The sequence below is a fragment of the Egretta garzetta genome, unplaced genomic scaffold (assembly GCF_000687185.1).
Source record: "Egretta garzetta isolate BGI_Z169 unplaced genomic scaffold, ASM68718v1 scaffold210, whole genome shotgun sequence".
NCBI lineage: Eukaryota > Metazoa > Chordata > Aves > Pelecaniformes > Ardeidae > Egretta > Egretta garzetta.
The window spans coordinates 804,135-825,624 of record NW_009258218.1 but is presented as its reverse complement, the minus strand read 5'-3'; the positions used below and the strand labels follow the sequence as shown (position 1 = coordinate 825,624).

General features: G+C 34.7%; 1 protein-coding gene across 7 annotated transcripts in view; it reads left to right on the top strand.

Moving 5' to 3' along the window:
* LOC104135121 (diacylglycerol kinase beta) overlaps positions 1 to 21,490 on the top strand; it is a 324,024-nt gene that overhangs the window by 107,465 nt on the left and 195,069 nt on the right. For all 7 annotated transcript variants that reach the window (XM_035903305.1, XM_035903197.1, XM_035903424.1 and 4 more), the window contains 4 exons: positions 611 to 685; positions 12,055 to 12,140; positions 14,030 to 14,119; positions 16,601 to 16,761. In XM_035903305.1, coding sequence (XP_035759198.1) covers positions 611 to 685; positions 12,055 to 12,140; positions 14,030 to 14,119; positions 16,601 to 16,761 — 412 coding nt within the window. The remainder of the gene's footprint in view (positions 1 to 610; positions 686 to 12,054; positions 12,141 to 14,029; positions 14,120 to 16,600; positions 16,762 to 21,490) is intronic.

The following is a 21,490-nucleotide window of genomic DNA, read 5'->3' as shown; positions in this document are numbered from 1 at the left end:
ACAGTGTTATTTTGCTGAATTTGAAAACATGTGGACATTTTAAGTTAAAATTCAGCTCTTATTATCGTTCTATTTTATTTAAGGCAGTAAAAAGAAAGGAAGAGATATTTCAGTGGAAAAACAAATGCTTTCTTAAAAACATTAAAATATTAATTACCTTGAGGGCATAAACATTAAAATTAAAAGTAAGAAACAGGGGTTTATAATTTAAACTATTTTCATAGATCCCAGGTATATATTTATTCATTCTGAGCTCCAACACTTTCATGTACTTACTTGTTTCTTTGTAAGAAATGAAGCAGCTACCACATTGCAGTCAACGTGGAAATTACACTTCTAATATTTGTAATGAAGAAACAAAATGTCTGCAATACTTTTAGGACAAGTAACCTCAAATTGATAAATTAACAGGAAATATTCCACCATTTAAATAAATATTTGCAGGTGGTGGGACAGCAAATGGGTCCCTTATGGGGTAAGACAACACTTTTCATGCTATATCAATAAATTGCTTCCTATTATTCAGATAATTTTAAAATGTGTAAAAAAATAGTTTTTTAAAAATGCCAAACAAGTAAATATTTTGTCCTTATCTCTTTTACCTCTTCAGAATTTATAGAAAATTTCAATACCTTTTAAATCCTCGTCAAGTTTATAGTCTTTCTGGAAATGGACCAATGCCAGGGTAAGTCACAGTTAATATTATTACCAGGAACTCATTTAATAAAATGCTACATAATCAAATGAACAGTCTGAGGCACATATAGAATGTTTTGAATGTATCAATGCTGTAGACCTCTGAATGGCTGCAGGAATTTACAGGTATTATTTGTTTACATGTACAAATAAAACTACGTATCATGCGTTTTACTGATAACTATGCAGTACGCTGTAAGAACAGTGTGATAAATTTCATTCTATTTGCAGCTTTTACTGCTATATCAGCAACCCAAGTTCTGGGGGGGGGTTACTTTAGTTATAAATATCAAGCAGCCTCAGAGCTGACCTGCACGACATATGTTTCTTTTACATAAAAACATATGTGCACATACGTATGTGTCTGTGTAATATATATATATATAGTGTACATATATGTATTTTTATGCATGTCAGATATAGAATGTTGTTTCAAATTACAGCAGCTGCGCACTCCTTATCAATTCCATAATCTTGGGGATGTAGCGGGCAGAAAACGACTGGGCAGGCTGGATTATGCTGGCAGTGACTTTCTACAGGGTGTGAAGTCACTCGCCTAATGAGCTTCTTCCATAATTCTTCCTATTTTGCATTCATGTGAAGACAGGAGAGTTACAGTGTATCATATCCCAACTTTTGCCACCTGAAATTGTCTCCTTTTTAAGTAGTGGTTACTTTGGTAGAAGAAAACAGACAAACCAGCGCTGAACATCTGGTCTGTGTATCATTTTGTATGCATTTCATGTTATTCAGTTATGTCACCGACACATGAAATTTTACATCAGTGAGAAGAGCTGCAGAAGGTTATTAGGAGATATATGTTCACTGACATGAAGTTTATGCTGTTGTTGAATCTTGGGAATTTTTATTTGTTTAGGCTTTTTTTCTTTTAACTTGAAGGAAAAGAAGATGAAGGTGGAAATGTATGTGGTTTGTGCCTTGCAAAGTTACATTGCAAAGTTATATTTCAAAGATATATTAGTTGAAAGTGTATGCTCTTTTCTGTCATTACTGCTGGTTTTAAGGCCAAATATACAGGAAGCTGTTCTCTCTTAAAACCATTTTACATCAGCTGCCCATTCATTTATTGTGTTAGACCTGGGATGAGAGTGAAAAGCGGATTGGGCCCAATCCTTTTTTGAAGTTTAAATTCTCCAGCTATCTTGCACTACGGTGTAGCTACTGTGCAACCTGCAGAATGGTGCAAAACCTGCGCAAAAAACCAGAAATAATGACACGCACGATTTCTTTCATGCCTGTAATTTTATCCTGTACCTGAATGCTAGGGCTGTTTTATTTCTTAAATGTTATTTCTTGTTTGTGTTTTGTTATGGTAATCTTGACACACGGAAAATTTAAGTAATCTTAGTCCAAAGAGTAAGTAGACTAGAAAAATTGCAGAAACTTATTTCAGGAATTTATAAGAAATTTTAACTGAGACAAAACTGGTAACCAATATTGGGCTTTTTACGTGTACAATAGAAATGCCATACCAGAGATTGAGATGACGACTTTTAAAACAACTGAAATATTTTTGTTCAAATTAGTCTGATTTCATTGTACCTTTTTTTTTAAAAAAAAAAAAAAAATCAAACCCCACTTACTGACTGCATTTCTTTCTATAACTGACTTCTGGTTTTCATGTATCTCGTGGTGTAAAGGAAAATGTATTTTAAGGCAGAAGCACAAGAGGGCAGTGTTAAGTTCAAACTGAAACGCTGCACTGAAGTGATTTAAACTTTAGTCTTTTGAACCAGGACAGTGTTTTTTAGAAAATATTTTCAATTTCTCTTCCTATTAGAAATCGAAATAGTTTTACTTCAGAGTCACTTTGAAGAAATTTCTAATTAATTTTCAAACAGACTCTGCATTTTATTAAGCTTGTTTTGGTATATTTTTTATTAATTTCACAGAAATGAATAAACCTAAATTTCCAGTTTATCTCCTGCCATCACTTCTTGCCCCTGGCAATACTATGTAGGCTGCATATAATTTGTCCCCTAAGCAAGCGGTTGAATAAACTCTGTATTTCACTTACCAGTACTTGTTTTCCTTTTTGTGAGGGCTGGATTGCCTAATAAAACCTGCTCATCCATCCATCCATCCACTCACTCATCCATCTCTATAATGCCAGTTATACTGGATTGTCAGTCAAAGTGTTACATTTATTTAATATTGTTATATGTGTCATTTAGATTGAAATGGAACAGAGTGTGGGATTGTACAGCACAGAGAAAAACAAAAGTGTATTCTTCACGCCAATTACTGTTCTTGAGTGGAAAGGGATAAAAAATGTATATTTATTTTAAATCTTTTATGATTATTTTAATACATTTTAATTGAGTCTGGTTTGAGATTTTTTTCTTTTGAATACTAATTTCAGAAATGCTTACTCAAACTACAAAATATTTATGATATTAGGGTAGAATTTGCATGGTTTTGGTAGATCCAAACTGTCTGCTTTAACCCATAAGTTAATGTTTGTTTTTTATTTATGATGATATTTTTCTGATGGGCTGCTGTCATCAACCAAGAAGATAACATTCACAAGTTTTCTAACTTGAGTTCCAAACATCTGTGGCTAACGTGAATTAATATTTCTCAGCTAATTTCTGTTAAAAATCTCAGTATCTTCTCTTTAGATAACAGGGAGAAGGAGAAGAGAACTAGGAGGCCAGTAAAATCCTCGCTCTTAGGGGGACTGTGAAACCGCTGTATTTTTTTAAAAAAAGTCAACAGCTCAATCACTAGGTCTTTTGTTCTTCCTTTTCAGTGGGATAACCATGTTCTTTCACAGAAATGTGTTGGAATAAAGGGCTCCTTAGCAGACCTGAGCTTTAACAGGGTTAAAATTATCTTTGTTCAGAGGAAGAAGGGCCACTAGTGGAGTCCCATATTTGAATTTTCTTGAGATCTGGAAATAATACATTCCATTTTGCCTTTCAATCCCATGCCTTACAAAAAAAAGAAAAAAAAAAAGCCACAAAAAACCCCCCCAAAACCAAAAACCACCCCTCCTTTCATAATATCAGTTATTATACTTTTTTTATAAATATGCTGGCGTGTAGTAGGCCAACAGAAAAATATTTCAAACAAGTTGACAATGAATTTTTAGTTTTGCTATCTGAATGTGCAGTTACTCAAGTGGATGTGTCACCTACTTTCATAATAGATGGGATGGTACTTGGAGAACTGCAGGGACAGCAACAAAGATGTTTCTTGTAGCTTCTTAGCACGCCTAAGCTAAGGTTTTCAGAGCTGTTTATGTCAAGACTCATGCACATAATCTATACAGGAATATGTACGTGATGCAAATAAATTGCACGGCAGCCAACTCTCTGACATTGATTCCTTTCCAACATCAGCAACCGACCTGCTGCGAGGCCTGAAAATCAAGGAGCTCTCAGCCAAAGGGCAACGGTACATTTAAACACTAGTGTAATAATTAATGGTTTAGACGTTCTTTATTTGGGAGTAGAGAGATACGGGTGAGCTGGAGAAACCCTGTAAGCTCTGCAGCTGAACGCCAGCATAAAAGGTACTCGGCAGTTACAGGCTGCCACAGTTAACAAAGTGACGTGAAAATTGCCGGGCTGATACATTGTGTAATTTGTGCCTAGCACCTGTGTTTTTAGCCTTGAAAAGAGTTTCCCTGTTTGGTTGTTATATCTCTATAGGAGTCTTCTACTTCTGACAACAACAGTTATTGTGGATTTAATGATCTTGAAGAATCTGAAATTCAGTTATTGTTCACCTCACAGAGAGGTAAATAATAGCTGGCTGAATAGCAGTCGAGCCACAGGCCCGCGTGACTCTGTAGAGAGGTCACTGTTTCACAAAGGCTTTGTCCCTCTGAAAAGGCTCCCGTTCCCTTAAGTCTATTATTTAAAATGTCTAATTTATGTTATTTTTATACTCTATAATAGAAATTATATCCACAAAAGTTGTATTTCTTTGTAACTTCCTTAAGCATTTAATTTGGAGAGCATATATTTTTTAAATTCTAGCCGTGAGTTTACCTCAACAGGCCTTTTTAAATCTTAAGTTCTGTCCACTTAAAAGATGCCCAAGACAGCCAAAGTGAATCCCTGCAACTTACTCTGTAATTTAGTTGGGAATCTACAGCACCTGGGTCTTTAACTTCACAAAGCAATAGGCCTATTTTGAAAATTACACTATTTTCCCTGATTATTGGAATTGATTGCTAGAGCATTTCTTTGCTGTTGGACATTTGGAATATACAGAGTATTCTGGGAAGACATATACACCAAGAATATTTTTCGAAGATAATAACTGCGTAGTTATTTTCTCCTGAACAAAACCTTGAACTTGGTCCGTATTTCTTTGGAAGAATTACATTTTTGCCAATGAATGGCAAAGCAAGCCATGGTGGGTTGGTTGTACTCTAGTGATTAAAGTTACAGTTTTGCACCATAAATCAGTAATACTTAGAATTAAGTAAGTCTTCACATGTGAAACTTCAACCTTGGGTTCAGAGATACATTTTAAACAGATGTTTAACAGTGTTTTTACTTGTATGGCAACTGCGGTATTTGCCGCACAGATAGCACAATCTATAATATCGTAAATGTCACTAATTTCTGCTCCCATCTCAGTCTAGACTCTCAAAGTTGTGAGCCAGATTCATTCGCCCCTCTCTTAACCACTGTAATTGTTCAGCCTTTGTTTGAAATCTGTTTTCAAAGCCTCTGCCACATCTTTTAGCCTGCTTATTAGTTTGCTCTTCTCGCCTCACTTTCTTGAACTGGTTCTCCTTTCTTGGTCACCCCAAAATAAGCTTTTGACTATTACAGTTAAGTTACTTCTTGAACGTTTGACATCTAGTAGCTTTCCTCCGCCCACTACCCACATATATTGATTCACTTTTCCCACAAATGGTTCTGTATGCCTTCCTCTGACTGGCATATCTTTCTCCCAGATCTGCAAGGCTGCTATCCATCTTGTGGGTATTATGCAGATAAAGCAAATGCCATTCTTGCAGGGATCATAGGTTTGATACTATCATTACTGTTCAATATCTATATCAGAATTATTTGGGACCATCTACTGACTATAGTGCTATACTGTAGAAATAGGTTGGTATATGTTTTAAGCAATAGTTAAGGAAAACCTAACTTTAGTTTGGACAGGGCTTTGAGCAACCTGATCTAGTGAAAATGTCCCTCCCTGTGGCAGGGGGAGTTGGACTAGATGATCTTTAAAGGTACCTTCCAACCCAACCCATTCTATGATTCTATGATATTAATGGTATTTTTGAATGTGAAGTATATCATATCGACCAATGCTTTCAGTGTTGGGTACCTGACAGTAAAATGTTCCCTATGTTTATGGAGTCCCTCAATATTCCATGTGATCACACACTGAAGGACTGGGATCTTGTTTCTCTAAATATGCCATCATGTTTTTCAGCAAGCCTTTGATATGAAGTTGGTAGCCACCTTTATCTTTAGAAGGTATGAATTGAAACCAGAATTTTCACCTGCAATATATGCATCTACCGGTTAACTTTTGCATATTAAAGTGCCATTCCAGGAGAGGAATATATTGCCCCATGCAATGATAAATTGGATTTATAGAAACTGTTTTTATAAGAGTGATTTACTGGAATTAGTGTCTCATCAATAGTGTCATTACAGTATACAGAAAACTGTAGCTGAGAGTTGTGATAAGGTTAAAGTGTGTATGTTGTCCAGTTACGTGGCCAGCTCAGCTTGGCAGTCTAGAGGGCGTTTAGTTTTCACTCAGATAAATAACCATTTGTCAGGGATTGTATTTGCTTTGTTCAGTAAAATGACAACAATCTGGTCATTACGATAAGGGAGTAAACATTGCAACAATGCAATTGCTTTATCTTTCAACATGATACTTTCCTCTGGACAGTTAGTTTAAGAAGAATCGGTGGTGAGTTGAACATCTAAATTGGTGAAATTGCTAAATTAAACCCAGCATTGTGAATTCACAAGTGGGCAAAGTTTCTAAGTTACAGGGTTCACCTAGAAGTATGAGTTACCTATCAGATTGGTCCTTTGTCAACATAAAACTGTCCATGAAAGTTTAGCAGGCTTTAATTTGCTTTGAGCTGGCGATATTTAGGGTGAACACTTATATTTAATTGACTTCCATTCACACACAGTGCAAGTTCTATTCCAATATGCAAATGTCATACTGGTTCACTTGTAATTATCAAACTGGTAAGTTACAGGTGCCAGTCAAGAAAAATTTGATAATATTACTGTATTTGATTTATGCCACACTTTATGAAAAATAAATATTTGTTTAATTATTTTATGTATTTATTGGTTCAATATGATTGTCTTAATACCTTTTAATACCTTTAAGTTTTCAGACAAGTCATAACAAATAACTTTATGATATACAGAGAGACTGTAATAATAGCGGAGAGCTTCTGAAGTCCTCTGTCTTGCAGCTGATTACGATTAGATGCAAGTATTGTAATTAGCAAAATTCATGTACTGTGTATAGTAATATTGGCTGAGAAGCTATGAGACAAAAGTATTTAGAAATTTTACTGATCATCTATTTCTAAATTTTTCTCACTTTCCAAAAACTGAATCCAAATTACTCAGGAGTAACTGCAAAAGCATCTCAGTAAAAACATGGGCTTAAGTCACAAAAGCTGAAGTAGCTCTAATGCCATTTAGAGTATTTACAAGGAAATTCTCTAATGCAGGGAGATACTAAGTTCTGTTCCCTTTTTTTTTCTATTTTGATCTTCTCTGCAGTGGAGAAATTTACCAAGTTAAATAGTATTTTTATATCCACGGATAATTTGCAATTTACCTTACATTTAGCTGATACCTATCCTGGGATACCACTGTCAGTGGACTGTTCTTTGCTTGGGCTATTGACAGTTTTAATTTTTGCTTCCACTGTGAGTGAGGAAGACTGGATGAACGATTTCAGAGAGTGCTGCTGTTACGCCACCGTGTGTGGCTGAGCACCTGAAATACCTGCATAGCACACTGCTTCTGGGTATGAGAAAGTCATGTGCAGGTACCTAAATGGAAAGCATTGCAACTTTATGTTTTAAAATAGTTTTACTGTGAGTGGGACAGGATTTCCTGAAACAATTCTATAAGAGTAAGAGGGGGGCAGGTGTTGATGGGGGGGTTATCTGTGCATAAATCAATTCACTGCATGACTCAACAGCAAATAGTTAAGTCCTGGTGTTTTCTTCATAAATAGTTTCTCTGCATTCATATGGATTTGATGACATTATTATGAAAAAAAAAAATTAGAGTAGTACAGGTAGTTGAAACAGTTGCCGTCTTTCAGGTGGAAATTCCTAATTTACCAGCAGAAACTCAGTAGTTGCCGATGTGTGTGATCCTTGTGTCTGGCAAAATCAAAATAGGCTAATATCAAACACCTTCAGTGGTTTAAAGTTATTTGTTTTACTTCCAGCAGATAGGAAGCTGGCTTAGGGAAGACTAAACCAGGTCAATTTACAAGGGAGCTATTGAGATGAAGATATCTATTGATAGGTTTTCCAGCTCAGTCTTATGACTGAGCCCATTTACTGTGTTAATTATTGACCATCGACTAGGAACTATGTGTATGTTTATGAAATTTGTAGAATGTGAAAAGTTGGTAGTTACTGTAAAAAAAAAAAAAAAAAAAAAAAAAAGGAAGGTGTAGTTGAATGGTACAGAATTCGATCATCAGGCAAGAATTAGATGATCTTGTCAATTTTGATGATAGAAACACAATCAAATATAATAATCTCCTGTAATCCACATTTAGGGATTGGCTGTATTGACCTTCCTCAGTAGAAAGAAAAATGGTTCGTTTTCCAGAATCATCTAACAATTCACCTAGCAAAAGTACCCTGTGTAGCCATATTTTTTTTCTTTTGTCTTCCTGTGGATTATTATAGTTGTGGCTTTTCATCTTTTATTCCCAAATGTATCACAAGTTTTGTTTGTCCCGTGGTAGGAGAGGTTAGTAGAAGATCTTCTGATCTTCCTTGTTTTCCATTTTGCCAGTGATTGAAGAATAGATGTAACTTGAGTGACAGACTACAGCCTAATAGTCTTATGCACCATTCCAGCTCCGCTGACTTATGTTGAGTGTTGTAGGAAAGCTTTTGACTATATTGTCTATAAAACCAAAATCTGTATAAAAGAATAACTACTTATTCTCATATTCATAAATAAAAGGGGATTTTTTAGAGTGGCAATATTTTTCTTCATTGAAAAAAAAACCAAAATACTGTGTTGAATTAAATGATTGTGAATTATAGTACAAATTAATTTGATACCAATAAAATACATGTTTTCAAGTTTCTCATATCCTATTAAATTTCTGTCAAGATTGTTGACATAGTTACTTTAAAAGTTACTGATATAATGGACATTTGTCCTTTGTACTTAATGTCATACTTGTCATATTGTGCTACGTGAAGAGTAATTGTCTAAATTGCTAAAAATAATAATTTTTTTAAAAGTAGAGATAAAACTTTTGGGGAAGAGACCCATTGTAAGTACTGGCTTATATTTTTATGTTATTTGATGTTTACTATATATACCTAGAAATCTTGTACAATTTTATAAATCAGTTCAAGAAAATAGGACTAAAATTTCTGTTCTGTTCCATTACCTTAGCCTGACAGTGCACAAAGCCTTTACGATGACTTCCATTTTTTAAATTTCCACTTCAAACCACTTTTACCAAGTTCTTCTCCAACAATATTTTTTTTAAACCATATAAAAATGTTCTGTGGATAAGAGGTAACGGGTGTTATTAAAACACTAATTGACTGAGGCTATCTTGATAGGTAATGCTTACTCTTTGCCTTAAGTTCTATTAAGAAATCTGTCAAATAATTTCTTTACAATTGTAACACTTACTGAGTTTGAATGAAACCTTACAAACAGAAAACCATGTTCCCTTCCCAACTCTTAATATAGGCTGCACATTCTAATTCAATGAATGAGATTTATTTACATATATAATTATATAACTATTTAATTTTATAATTTAGTTTGATTTTATAAATATTTATATTTGTTATAGTATATTTATATGCACTATATTTATATATGCAAATATATAATGTAAGGTATATTATACTTTATTTGTATGTATTTTGTGTATTATTTCTATAATATATGTATCAATTTTGTATTTACATTTATAAAAACAAAAAGTAATGTGATCTCAATGCTGTACTATGAAATTGTTTGGAAAATTCACTGCATATGAATATAAAATGCTCCAGGGGAAATATGAAAGGAGCTTATTGATAATTTTTTTGACAATATGTTTTTTCAGATTTTTCAATCCCCCACTTTCTTGGGAAGTTATACTTTTTTGATGAAGATTAAATATACAGTCAAAAGAAAAAGAATGTTTGATAGACATATGGTGAGGAAGCTTGTTTATAAAAAGGGAGATAGAGGTTTAGGTCTATGTTTTGCCTATCTGGACTAATGCTAGCATCAACCCTGCACTTTTAGTTTTCATTTTTTGTTTGTTTGTTTTTTCCAGACTTTCTTTTGACACCTGTTACATGTGGTAGAAATACTGAAATATTTATAGAAGTTAGTACCCTGCCATCACCTCTGGGCTATAATTTGGTTTTAAATTAATCTGAAATACCATTATTTCAGATTTGGTATTCTGAAATCTGAATTTCAGATTGGGTCAAAGTGGGATAGCTGGTGATGGAAGGCATTTGTCTCTTTGTCATGTCTCATGAAGTGACAGAGATGCCCACCTGTGGGCCAGGGCGTATCTCAGTACCACTCTTACAGTGGTAGGACGTGAATTCCAGCAGAGGCTCTTTCAGTACATGTGTTTATTAGATGTGTTCCCCAGGTGTACCCAGTCAGGTTTGGCACATGATGTTTTGGATCAGAAGAGATCCTATAGCACTTGTCCTGCGGATGTATGAAGTAGAATGTTAGAGGCGAGAAGGGCAAAGCAGGGTTTAATACAGAATGAGTAAACATCCTTCAGACATTGTGCTTGACACTTGACAAGGACTAAGAGCTCTTCTGAGCAGAGAAAATTAGAGGGAGTGGGACAATGACGTGTTAGGCTTAATTCTGTGTAGCTTTGCTAACCCTGAAATCTAGGTCTGAAACTCATAGAACAAGAAGTTGTCTGTTGTCCTCACCATCTTATATAACATTTTTTTGACCACTGTGATTTCCATTTTCTTTTCCCATGCTCTTTTTTTTTTTTCCTCTGTAGTTTTTCATGTGTTCTTGGTTTTATCAAGAGGCCTAAAAGAATTTTTAAAACTTTCTCGGGACAGGAACGCCATTCTCTGTGCATTAGAGTTTCATATGGAAAATAGCTTGAATTAAACACTTGCAAGTTATTGTGTATATTTATTTGTATTTAAGAATTTGGGTATAATGTACTAATTTATTTAGGAGATTGCAAACTGGAAATCAGACCTGGTCACTAGCATATAGAACATGCATTAAGATGTCCGTGACACTAATGAATAGGATATATGTGAGTGTACACAATTCAGAAAAATTACTAGAAGGTTTTTGTCTAGTCAGAATTTATGTGTACAGACAAATTTCCATAGGTGTCAAAAGCTGTCCTGAAAATATGCTTTAAAAATGTAAATATTGCAACTTAGAATTGTTTTAATATATCCTCACTTTTCAACACTATGGAACATTGGTAATGAATGAAGTGGATAATGAGGTTGTGATTCTGTCCAGCACTCAATGGATATGGAAGCAGAAATAGCCAAGCAAATATTCGCAGAGATATTTCACTTTAAAAATATGGTTTGTAGGATGATGGAATGAGTGCGTTCAATCTGATGCTCACTCATTTTGTATTAAACCATGGTGCAATGTTGTTTTTATCAACCACAAAATGCTCAATTTACTATGTATTAGTGTACTATCAGAAATATTCTGGTTCCATATGCTTTTATAGCCAGCACCTCACAAGGAAATGTGGCTAATACATTTAGCCACCTTACACTTTTCTGTCTTGAGAGACTACATATCCATTTATAACTAGGTAAACAGAGAATGTTTTCTGACAATACTTTCAAACAAGATTTGAACAGAGACAAAGATTTGTATTAGCCATCAGGTCCAAGCTATTTCTAGTATTAGTGTACCATAATAACCCTTGAATTAGCAATTACATATTAAATTTTTCAGATAATACAATGTTGGGTTGTGTTTGTCTAAAAATTGAATGCATGAGCAGAGGTGATTATTTCAACTGTTCACTTACCATTTACTACTAAATGAAACGTCTTAAGCCATAAAATGTTTGCATAATGCACAATGCATTTATGATAATTAAATAGATATCTTCATTTACTGTTTTTAGGTTAAATTTTTTCCGGGATGTTCCTGAGTTCAGAGTACTAGCATGTGGTGGAGATGGAACAGTAGGCTGGATTTTGGATTGCATAGGTAATCAATAGTGTTTATATAGTTTTGCTTGACTCATGTTTTCCAGTGTGCTGCTCTTCCCTGCATACTGAAGTATGGATACAGCTATTTCAGACAAGACCTTGTTCACTGAAAGTTTTGAAATTTATTAGTTTGGGACATGATTATTTTTAAGGGTATTCAAATTGCAAAGGATATTCAAAATCCCTAGACAAGTCCAGTGTTTGTAGTCCTCTGGATTTCCAGAAAGCAAGAAATTTGAATCAATCTATTTTAATTTCAGTTCAAAGTCTATTCCCCAAACTGAATCAAATCTAAGTTGAGACCATTTACCTTAGCTCATTTGCTTTTTCAGTTACCAAATTTTTGTTTATGCTCCATTATGCCATAATGGAGATAACGGAATAACAGTCCTTTGGAAAGGACTGTTCTGACAGCTGTGTAGATACCTGTGCAGCAAGGTACATGATTTCAGTTTTGGAGTTTTTGACAATGGAAATCAGGAAGATGAAGAGAGAGCAAAAGACCCAACTGAAAGTTTGGATAGAGGGTTTAAAATGGTGTGCTTTGTGGGAGGTGTGGACCAGAAAACCTTATAACGTTTAGTGAAAAGTAAAAATGATGTCATGGAGGAATGGATGATAGTAAAGGCATATGTCTTGGTTTGAAAAAAAAAAAAAAATCGCGGATACAAGCTATTGATTGTAAGTCTCAAATAGCTTTCAGAATCATGTATCAATATACGTAAATAACAAGTGTATTACCTAAACTTGGAAGGGGTGAAGTTTTGCAGCTGTTAATTGTGTCATCACTTTTTCCCATGAGGCCTAAAATGCCATGCAGTTACTTTCTCTTTCAGTGGCATTATTTGAAAAAAAGACTACATTTTATCTCACTAAAATACTGTCTTCTGCAGGAAATTTTGTGGTACAGAACTAAGAAATAATTTGAAGAATCTGGGATCCATTTGTTTCATAGATGCAGGAAAGAGTTTTTTGAATGTTGTCTTTTAGCAAACAAAGCCCTTTGGCACAAGTAATGCATATAAAGTTTAAGAAATCACCTGTTTTGAGGAACAGACACTTTCTAGTTGGATCTTTTCTTCCCTGATCTCCTGATATACAAAGAATCTTAGCTGAGAGCAAAGCAAGAAGAAAAAAAAAAAAAAAAAAAGAAACAAACCACATAGGGAAAAAAAACCACCACCAAACTTTTTTCTCCTCAATTTGAGACTTTTAAACTTCTTTTTTAATTATTCTATTAAACGTTAAGTTCCCTTCAAGATTTTCAAACACTGGTATTGTAAATGCTAAGTCTTCATAGAGAACTGAAGAAACAAGTTGATAAATAACAAGATGTCCCTGCCATATCCATTGGATATATGAACTGCTGATAATTGCTGATAATTGTGCGTAATTCTATAAACAAAATAGTTGATAACTATTCAAATATAACTTTTAAACTAGACATGCTACTCATTCCAGTTAAATGGGGAATTTGACAAATTATATATCTGAAATATTATATCTGGGGGATATCTGCCCCAATTCCAGCTTTCAGAAAGTCTGTATTTCTTGACAAGAAAATTCCCATTGGATTTTGAACAGAGATCCTTTGGCTTGAAATGCTAGAAAAGTACTGGTAAAGAGTCAAAAGACATTGTAACTTCATACATTTCGAAATATTACTTGTTAAATAAAAAAAAAATTGACTTAGAGACTTGATCAGATAGATCAATGCTCATTTTGAATAGCAGGTTTAATTCCTGATGGGCAGCATAATCTCATACACAAAACACGCATCAGTCTTTCAAACAAAACGAACAAAACCTAGCACAGTTACTGTATCAGTACCATACAATTGATTTTTTTTTTTTCTTCCTTAGTTACGTTTTCCTTCTTTATTCACAGAGAAAGCAAACTTGATTAAGCATCCTCCAGTTGCTATCCTGCCTCTTGGGACTGGCAATGATTTAGCAAGGTGTCTGAGATGGGGAGGAGGTAAACACAAATTAAAATACAATGCATTATGTACTTAAAAGGAAAAAAGATAACTTTTGTATCAAAGTCTACTCTTAACATTTGGATTTTTTTTTTATGATGTATGTAAAGAACCATTATCACCTTTCCTCTTTTTGGAATTAGCTGTCTGTAAATGTAATATGAACTATTTTATAGATATTAAAGGTCATAATCACTGTTCATATCTTGTTCGTAGCTTCTGCTGACACCAAAAAGGCTCCAAGGTGCAATGAGAGTTGTATTTGGCTATTTGGTTGGCTTTTTACCATCTGTATTGCAGTTATTTCTTTGATCAATACCTTATAAAGAGAGTATTCTTAAATGGATTTTAATTGGGGCTGTTCTGAAAGGGTTACTGAAAACAACTAATAATGGGTTCAGAGTGGTTTCATCTTTTTTAATATTCATAAATACTAAATGAAAAATGCATCTTGGCCTTTGATCCACTCCCCTTCTCTTCTCCTACAGACGATTCCAGGCAATAAATGCTGTGGTGCTATTTATCAGGAAATGAGGAGGCAAAGAATGCTGAAAGGAGAATATGCATGAAGTCAAACCTTTAACACCCTTTGCATCCTTTCCTGGATGTATGGAGCCTTACTCTCAGCTCCTCCAATAACTTCTTTTTCATTTGGGATTTGCATTACAGGATAACTTGAAGGAGACACAAAGAAGAAAGTCTTAGGCAAGACTCAGGCCCTGGTGAAAACATGTCAGTTTATGGGCACTCGGCCAGTTCTAATTCAGGTCTCTGTCGTTTTGGTTGAGGTGTTGTGTATTTGGAACTTGGCTGTTTATTTGGAACTTCTCAGCCTTTGTAGATCTCTCTGCCTTATTCTATCTCGTCATAGCAAGTTTGCTTTCCAAATGTCTGCCTTGTTACCAGATAGTCTGTAGGAAATTCTCAGCAGTTTCAGTGCTATAGAACTTCTTTGTTAACTCTAATGTTCTCTTAAAATGTTTGAGGACCTCCTTTATTTTCTCTGTCATGACTGATGATTGTTTATTCACATAGTCTTAGGAAAGAAAAGAAGAAAAAACAACCCAAAACCAAATCAAATCAGCCTTGCTTCACTTTCTGAACAGTTCATAGAGTCGAGTCATAGAATAATTCAGGTTGGAAGGAGTCCCAGGAAGTTGCTAGTCCAATCTCCTGTTCTAAGCAGGGTCATCTATGAGAGCATTTGATTACATTAGGACCTGTCCATTCACTTCTATTAATTTACCTTCAGTTTTGCGTGATTCCATCTGGACTAAAGTAGAAAAAGACAGAATGAAAACATTCTGGCTTTCATCATTCTTTGCCCAGTTGCTTTGTAGTAGACAATGCCATGACACAGATTTTCTGGAACTTCATAGATGGGAGAGGAGACAGGGCTTCCAGAAACTAAACTGCTGGTGGGTGATCTCGAGGATGCAGGCAAATGGATTTGTGCATGCTGCTGTTATGCGGTGGTTGACAGTAACTAACAAAAACATACTATACAACCATATAGATCAGAAATGGGTTTTGAGCAGGGAGGCTTTGAAATGCTTTGCTTTCTAAAACTGTTAATGACCCAGGAAGCACATATTGCTTTTCATTGCAATATGAATTTTTTTTTCTGATTTGAAGAAGGAATGAATCCACAGCTCTTAATTATCTATGACAAAGTCATTTAGTCTGAATAGTGTTCAGAGTTGATAATGTCACTTAGTAAAATCCCAACATTTTTTATGCATGCACATACACACACTGTATGTTGTTTACACACTCCTGAGTATACACAAGTTTTCTACAGAGTTTATTATACAGTGTGGTGAACTACTATTACTAGTAAATTGCCTAAAGACATGTGAGTGCTTCTTGGTGAGTAAGACCTCTTTGCAGAGCAGGATGAGGCTCATGAAGAAATTGTTAAAAGATGGAAAAATGTTAATTCTGCTGCTAAGTCATCAAATTTTGCATTTGTTATGGTAAACCGCGTTGAAACAAATGACAAAAAATAGTAGACAGGTTTTAAACTTTCAGTATCTTGTCAGTCTTTAATCAGACAAATCTACTGTATGTCTTTTTCCATAAATTTTGAAATCAAAGGAATTTAAATATTAAGATTAATAGCAAGAACATTTTGCAACGTATAACCTTAGCTTTTTGGATAACTGCTATAATAATTTGGAAAATTCATGGGATTGGCAAGTTTTGAAGATCAGATTACTATCTCCAGTATAAATCTGATGATTTGTCAAATCTGTAGAATTAATCTAAGTTTACATTAATTTAGCTGAGTGCAGAAATTAGTTTCGTATTTGTACTCCGTTTAATGACAGATGCTGGAAAATTGTCAATACCTCAAACACAGTCCTTCTTTTCAGGTCTTACGTGCATAGTTCTCATTTTTCTAGTCAACTAGAGAAAGAAAGAAAATTGAATGAAACTTTATTATGTTTGATTAAATAACCGTTTTTATGTTTTGCTAGGTTATGAAGGTGAGAATTTGATGAAGATCTTAAAAGACATTGAGAACAGCTCAGAGATTTTGCTGGACAGGTGGAAATTTGAAGTAATACCCAATGATAAAGATGAGAAAGGAGACCCAGTGCCTTACAACATCATCAATAACTACTTTTCTATTGGCGTGGTAAGACTTATGCTTACCCTTAAGTGATTTTGTTTTTCTGTTTTGAATAAATATTTGCATTGCATGTCTTCAGGTGAAGAATTGTTGGCTACAGATCATTTATAATATTATTTTGCTAGTGAAATGAATACATAGATGACTGACAGCAATTTACATAAATTTACTTCCACACATTCAAACCAGAATTATTTTTCAGGACCTTCTACCTTCCCATCTATAAAGAAGATATTTGTGTTGTTCCTAATGGTTTATGAGCAGCCATAGCACTAAATTTAGATTGTCATTATGAAGGTCCTATAAAAATACAGAGAAAAACTAGTCACTTAATAAGAACTCAAAGTAACCTTTTCCTTTATTATTCACATAATCGGAACTGTTTAAAAGAACAGTGGCATTCTTTATTTCTTCAGGGCAGTTTTAAATAATACAATATTAAAAACCCCCACAAGTACCTTCTTGGTTCTGTCTTATGGGGATATTCACAGTTAGAATGAATTATGAGGAAAAGGGGTTTAAGAAGCTCTTTGTGTCTTATGAACTGCATCTCTGACTTGTGCTTCTCTATGGTTTCCCATTATATCTGCTATCCACACAGTGTATATTAGGAGAATTAGGCATGTCCGGTCTGACTCTTCAGCCTTTTGCTTTGGATATTCTTTCAAACACAAGCAGAAGGGGGACTGTGATGAGGTCCAAATTTCACAGATTGAATAGTTCATCAATAAGATTTTTAACTCAGACACAAATGAAGTCTAATTAACTTGGGAACATGCCCTCCAATAGCTAGCACTGGCTGTTCTGAAATCAGCTTGTTCCACATACATTACATGAATCTGTATATTATTTTTTTATAAAAATCAAAATCCACTTTTACAGGGTATCTAATTCTGCAATCTAGTATTTCAAAATGCTACAGAAAAGTGTTCTGATAGGAAGTACTACATACTTAAATTGTAAACCCAAGGAAAATAAGGATGTGTGCTTAGTTTATTTGATCGCTGTGCTACAGCATTAACAATTTTCTGCCCCAACTGTAAGTGGTTGATGAAATTTTTACACATTAATTGTAGTTCTGTAATTTTGGTATAGTGTCTCTCACCAACATGCAGAGACAGTCTATTCCTTAAAAACATTCCTTGGCTTCCTGTAGTGTTTGTAGTCCTAAATGCTGAAAAAAACATCAGGTCTCCCCAAGGTTAAGATATTTAAGTAATAAGAAAATATTGTTGAGGTTTTTGGCTTGTATAGTTTGGATTTTAGCCTTTGTTCAAAGCAAGTGCAGAGAACAACTAGATGAAACAGAAATAACAGAAATTAGTATATATAAGTACATAAATGCAAAGTATATGCACCAAAGCCAATACAAAATTAAGTTCATAAATAGGAGAGAGAGTGCAAAGGAAAATGTTTTGTTACAGGAGAAAAATACCATGATAAAAGAAAATTCCCAGCAAGGGGGGACATGTTCAGTGACTTTGTCAAAGGGGAATGTTGATGCTAAAGCTCACAGATGAAGAAAGAAAATAAATGTGTGATACTAAGGAAGCAAGCAAGAAGTGAGAAAGAGGAGGGATGAGATTTTACACCTATATATTAATACAGTGCAATTTAAATGGTTTCTAAAATGTAGAGTACCACCACATGTAAAGACACAGCACAGAAACAGGAAATTGAATGCCAAGTAGATACTGGGACATCTGTGAATGTGCTAGGCTTCAAAGAATCCTTTAGCATTTTTCAAGGGAAGAAAACAGAATTGCATTCACAAAAAAAGTTACTGAAAGTAACTGAAATTATACAGTGGCAAGATCATAATACTATTGAGGATAATGTAAGTTACTTGTAGAATACTACAGGTACATAGCAGGCTCTATACACTAGGCTCCTTGGACAGAAGACTCAATTTTCAGTTAAAAACTTTGAACTCATTAATTTAATAACACAAAACTTACGATTCTTCACATAATAGAAATGTAAGCACCAGAAAATTGTACCAGCAATGGACAATACAATAAGTTGCATTGAGAAAAGCTTCTAAAATGGTAACATTGCATTTTTGAAGGAGTAAGATCTGCCAAGTTTGTCATATGTGGAAGTAGATAAAATGCCTGCTACTCAATTTCATTGGTTTGAATAAGACAAAGCAAATGGAGAAAATCTGAAATTGGATTTTAGACTTGCTAAAATGTGTAATTCATATATTAGGTAGCATTCCTAATAACTCTTAATAACTCTTGAAAAGCCAGGCAAAATGTTTGTCTATGTAAATAAAATACTCAAACTTGGTTGCAACTAAAGTAAACCTAATTTCATAAAAGCAAAATTGTTTTCAGTACTTGGTGCCCAATACAAACTTTACCAAGTACTGAATTGGGAAAGCAACGGTCTACCATGTTGCACACCACTGCATAGCTACTGATACCCAAGAACATAACTGGACTGAAGCCTATAGCAAAAAAACACTAGTGCCACCTACAAGGTTATATTAAGAGAAACCAAAAGGATTGATATCATAGATGGTGTTATTCGTAGAACCACAGAAAATTGAGTCATCTATCAATTCCTCTCCCTAAGATAGCATCAGTGACACACTTGCCTAATTCCTGACAGATGTTTATCCAATTTGTCTCCAGAAATTCCCAATAAAGGAAGTTTGCCCGTGATGACCTACTGTATTACTTTGTTGTCCTTACTCTGCAATGTCTTTGTCATATCTAACCTGAATAGTCTTGGTGCAGGCTGGATCCAGGTTATTTTGTCCTGTGCAGAGTGGAGAAAGAAAAAAAATTATTCCATTCCTCTGTTAAACTACTTATTATCTACCAGAAAGTGTGTCAGATCACCCCTTAGTCTTGTGTTCTATAGCCTTTCTATTTCCAATTTCTTCAACCTCACAGACAATCTTTTCTAGACATCTGATCATATGTGTTGCTTTTATCTGTGTTCAAAGAAAACATGAGAATTCAATCCAGTTACTCCCTTTGGCCCATATCTCTCTGGAAACATAGTGTTTCCAATTAGGCACAATGCTGCAGTTGGTGTCTTATCAGCACTGAGTGGAAAAAAGGAATTAACTCATGTCTTGCAGAGGATATCTTTATTAAGAAAAATTAGCCTTCTTAATATTGGCATGAATTTCTTTATTCATATTTGACTTGTGAGTCATAGTTGATTTCAGATACTATTCTGAAGAACCACTACTTCATATCTCATTTGGGTTTTTCATAGGTGTTTCTTCCTGCCTACATGCAGAAACTTACACTTAATTGAATTAAACCCTCTTTTCATTTTTACTGTTTCTCCGACGCACTGCAAAAACTAGTGGTAACCAACAACTTATTGCACATTGCCTCATAGATTCATGCCAAGTAATAAGCACAGTCTCTAATCTGATATGAATAGAACCTGCTGTATGAATTTTGTAATGGTATGGCGGAAATTTTATTTGACAACAAACAATCTCGATGTACACTTAGAAAGGCCAGGAGAGTAAAAGTCAATAAAATTGTACTTGACATGGGGTTCTCAGTGCTTTAGGACCAGAATTCAGGTTGGAAGAGATTGCAGGAGGTCATTAGTCCAATCTTCTAAGTAGGATCAGCTACGAGAGCAGATCACATTGCTCAGGGCTTTATCCAGTTGGGTTTTAAAAACCTCCAATGATGGAGATGGCACAATCTCTCTGGGCAACGTGCTCTGGTGCTTGAATGTGCTTATGATGAAGATGTTTTTCCTTATATCTCGTTTGAATCTGTCTTGTATCAACTTACATTCTTTGTCTCTCATGCTCCTATTATGTGCCACTGTGAAGAGCCTGGTTTTGCCATCTTGATAACTTCCTCTCAGGTACTTGCAGGCTGCTATTAGATCTCTCTGAAGCTTGTTAGGCAGGTCATCCAGTCAGTCTTTTTTTTTTTTTTTTTTTAACCTATTTTCCAGCAATCAAGACCATAATATCCCAAATCTGATACAAGAATGCTGGGGTAGACAGTGTTCAAAACCTCACTGAAATTGAGCATGACATCCATTGCTCCTTCCTCATCTACAAATCTAGTTTGTTTATCATAGGCAGCAATCAGTAGGCAATTTACCCATTGGAAGTAAAACGATGCACTGAGTTAAAAAGGAATGTTTTACAATAGCATGTGTACGTGAAAAGTTTGGTTGATATGGTCAAGCCAAAAAAGACATTTTTTCTACAGCAGTCTCAGAGCTCTGATATGTATGTAAGTATATGTACTATACTATGTATAAGTACAGGGAAGAAACTAAGAAATAGTGAGCTGTAGTAGCTGAATGAGTATGTGCAATGTTCAACTTGATGTAAGCACAAAGCGCGGAAGAACCATACAAAGCGTAAGCCAAGCTGTGGGTCAGTTTCAAAGCAGGAGCTAGAAAACATCTAAGAGCAATGTAGAATAAGATAAAGATTTTTCAAGTGCTCACATCCATCATTCTGTCAAGATGGCAACATACCAGGGGAGAAGTTCCATCTGCTTCCCAATAATACTGGAGTGAATGAAACAAGCTAAATATCCAAGAAAAATGTGTATTAAGGCAGTCAAATCATACTTGCTTTAAAAAACAAAACAAAAAAATCCTCCCTCGAGAATATAGTAGCACCATCTGAAAATGGAAGGTTGTCTTGGAAAGTTGTAGATTCAGTGAGCTGGACAAACATAACTGGTAATATTAAAGGACAGATAAGCAGGCATGATAGAGGCAAGGA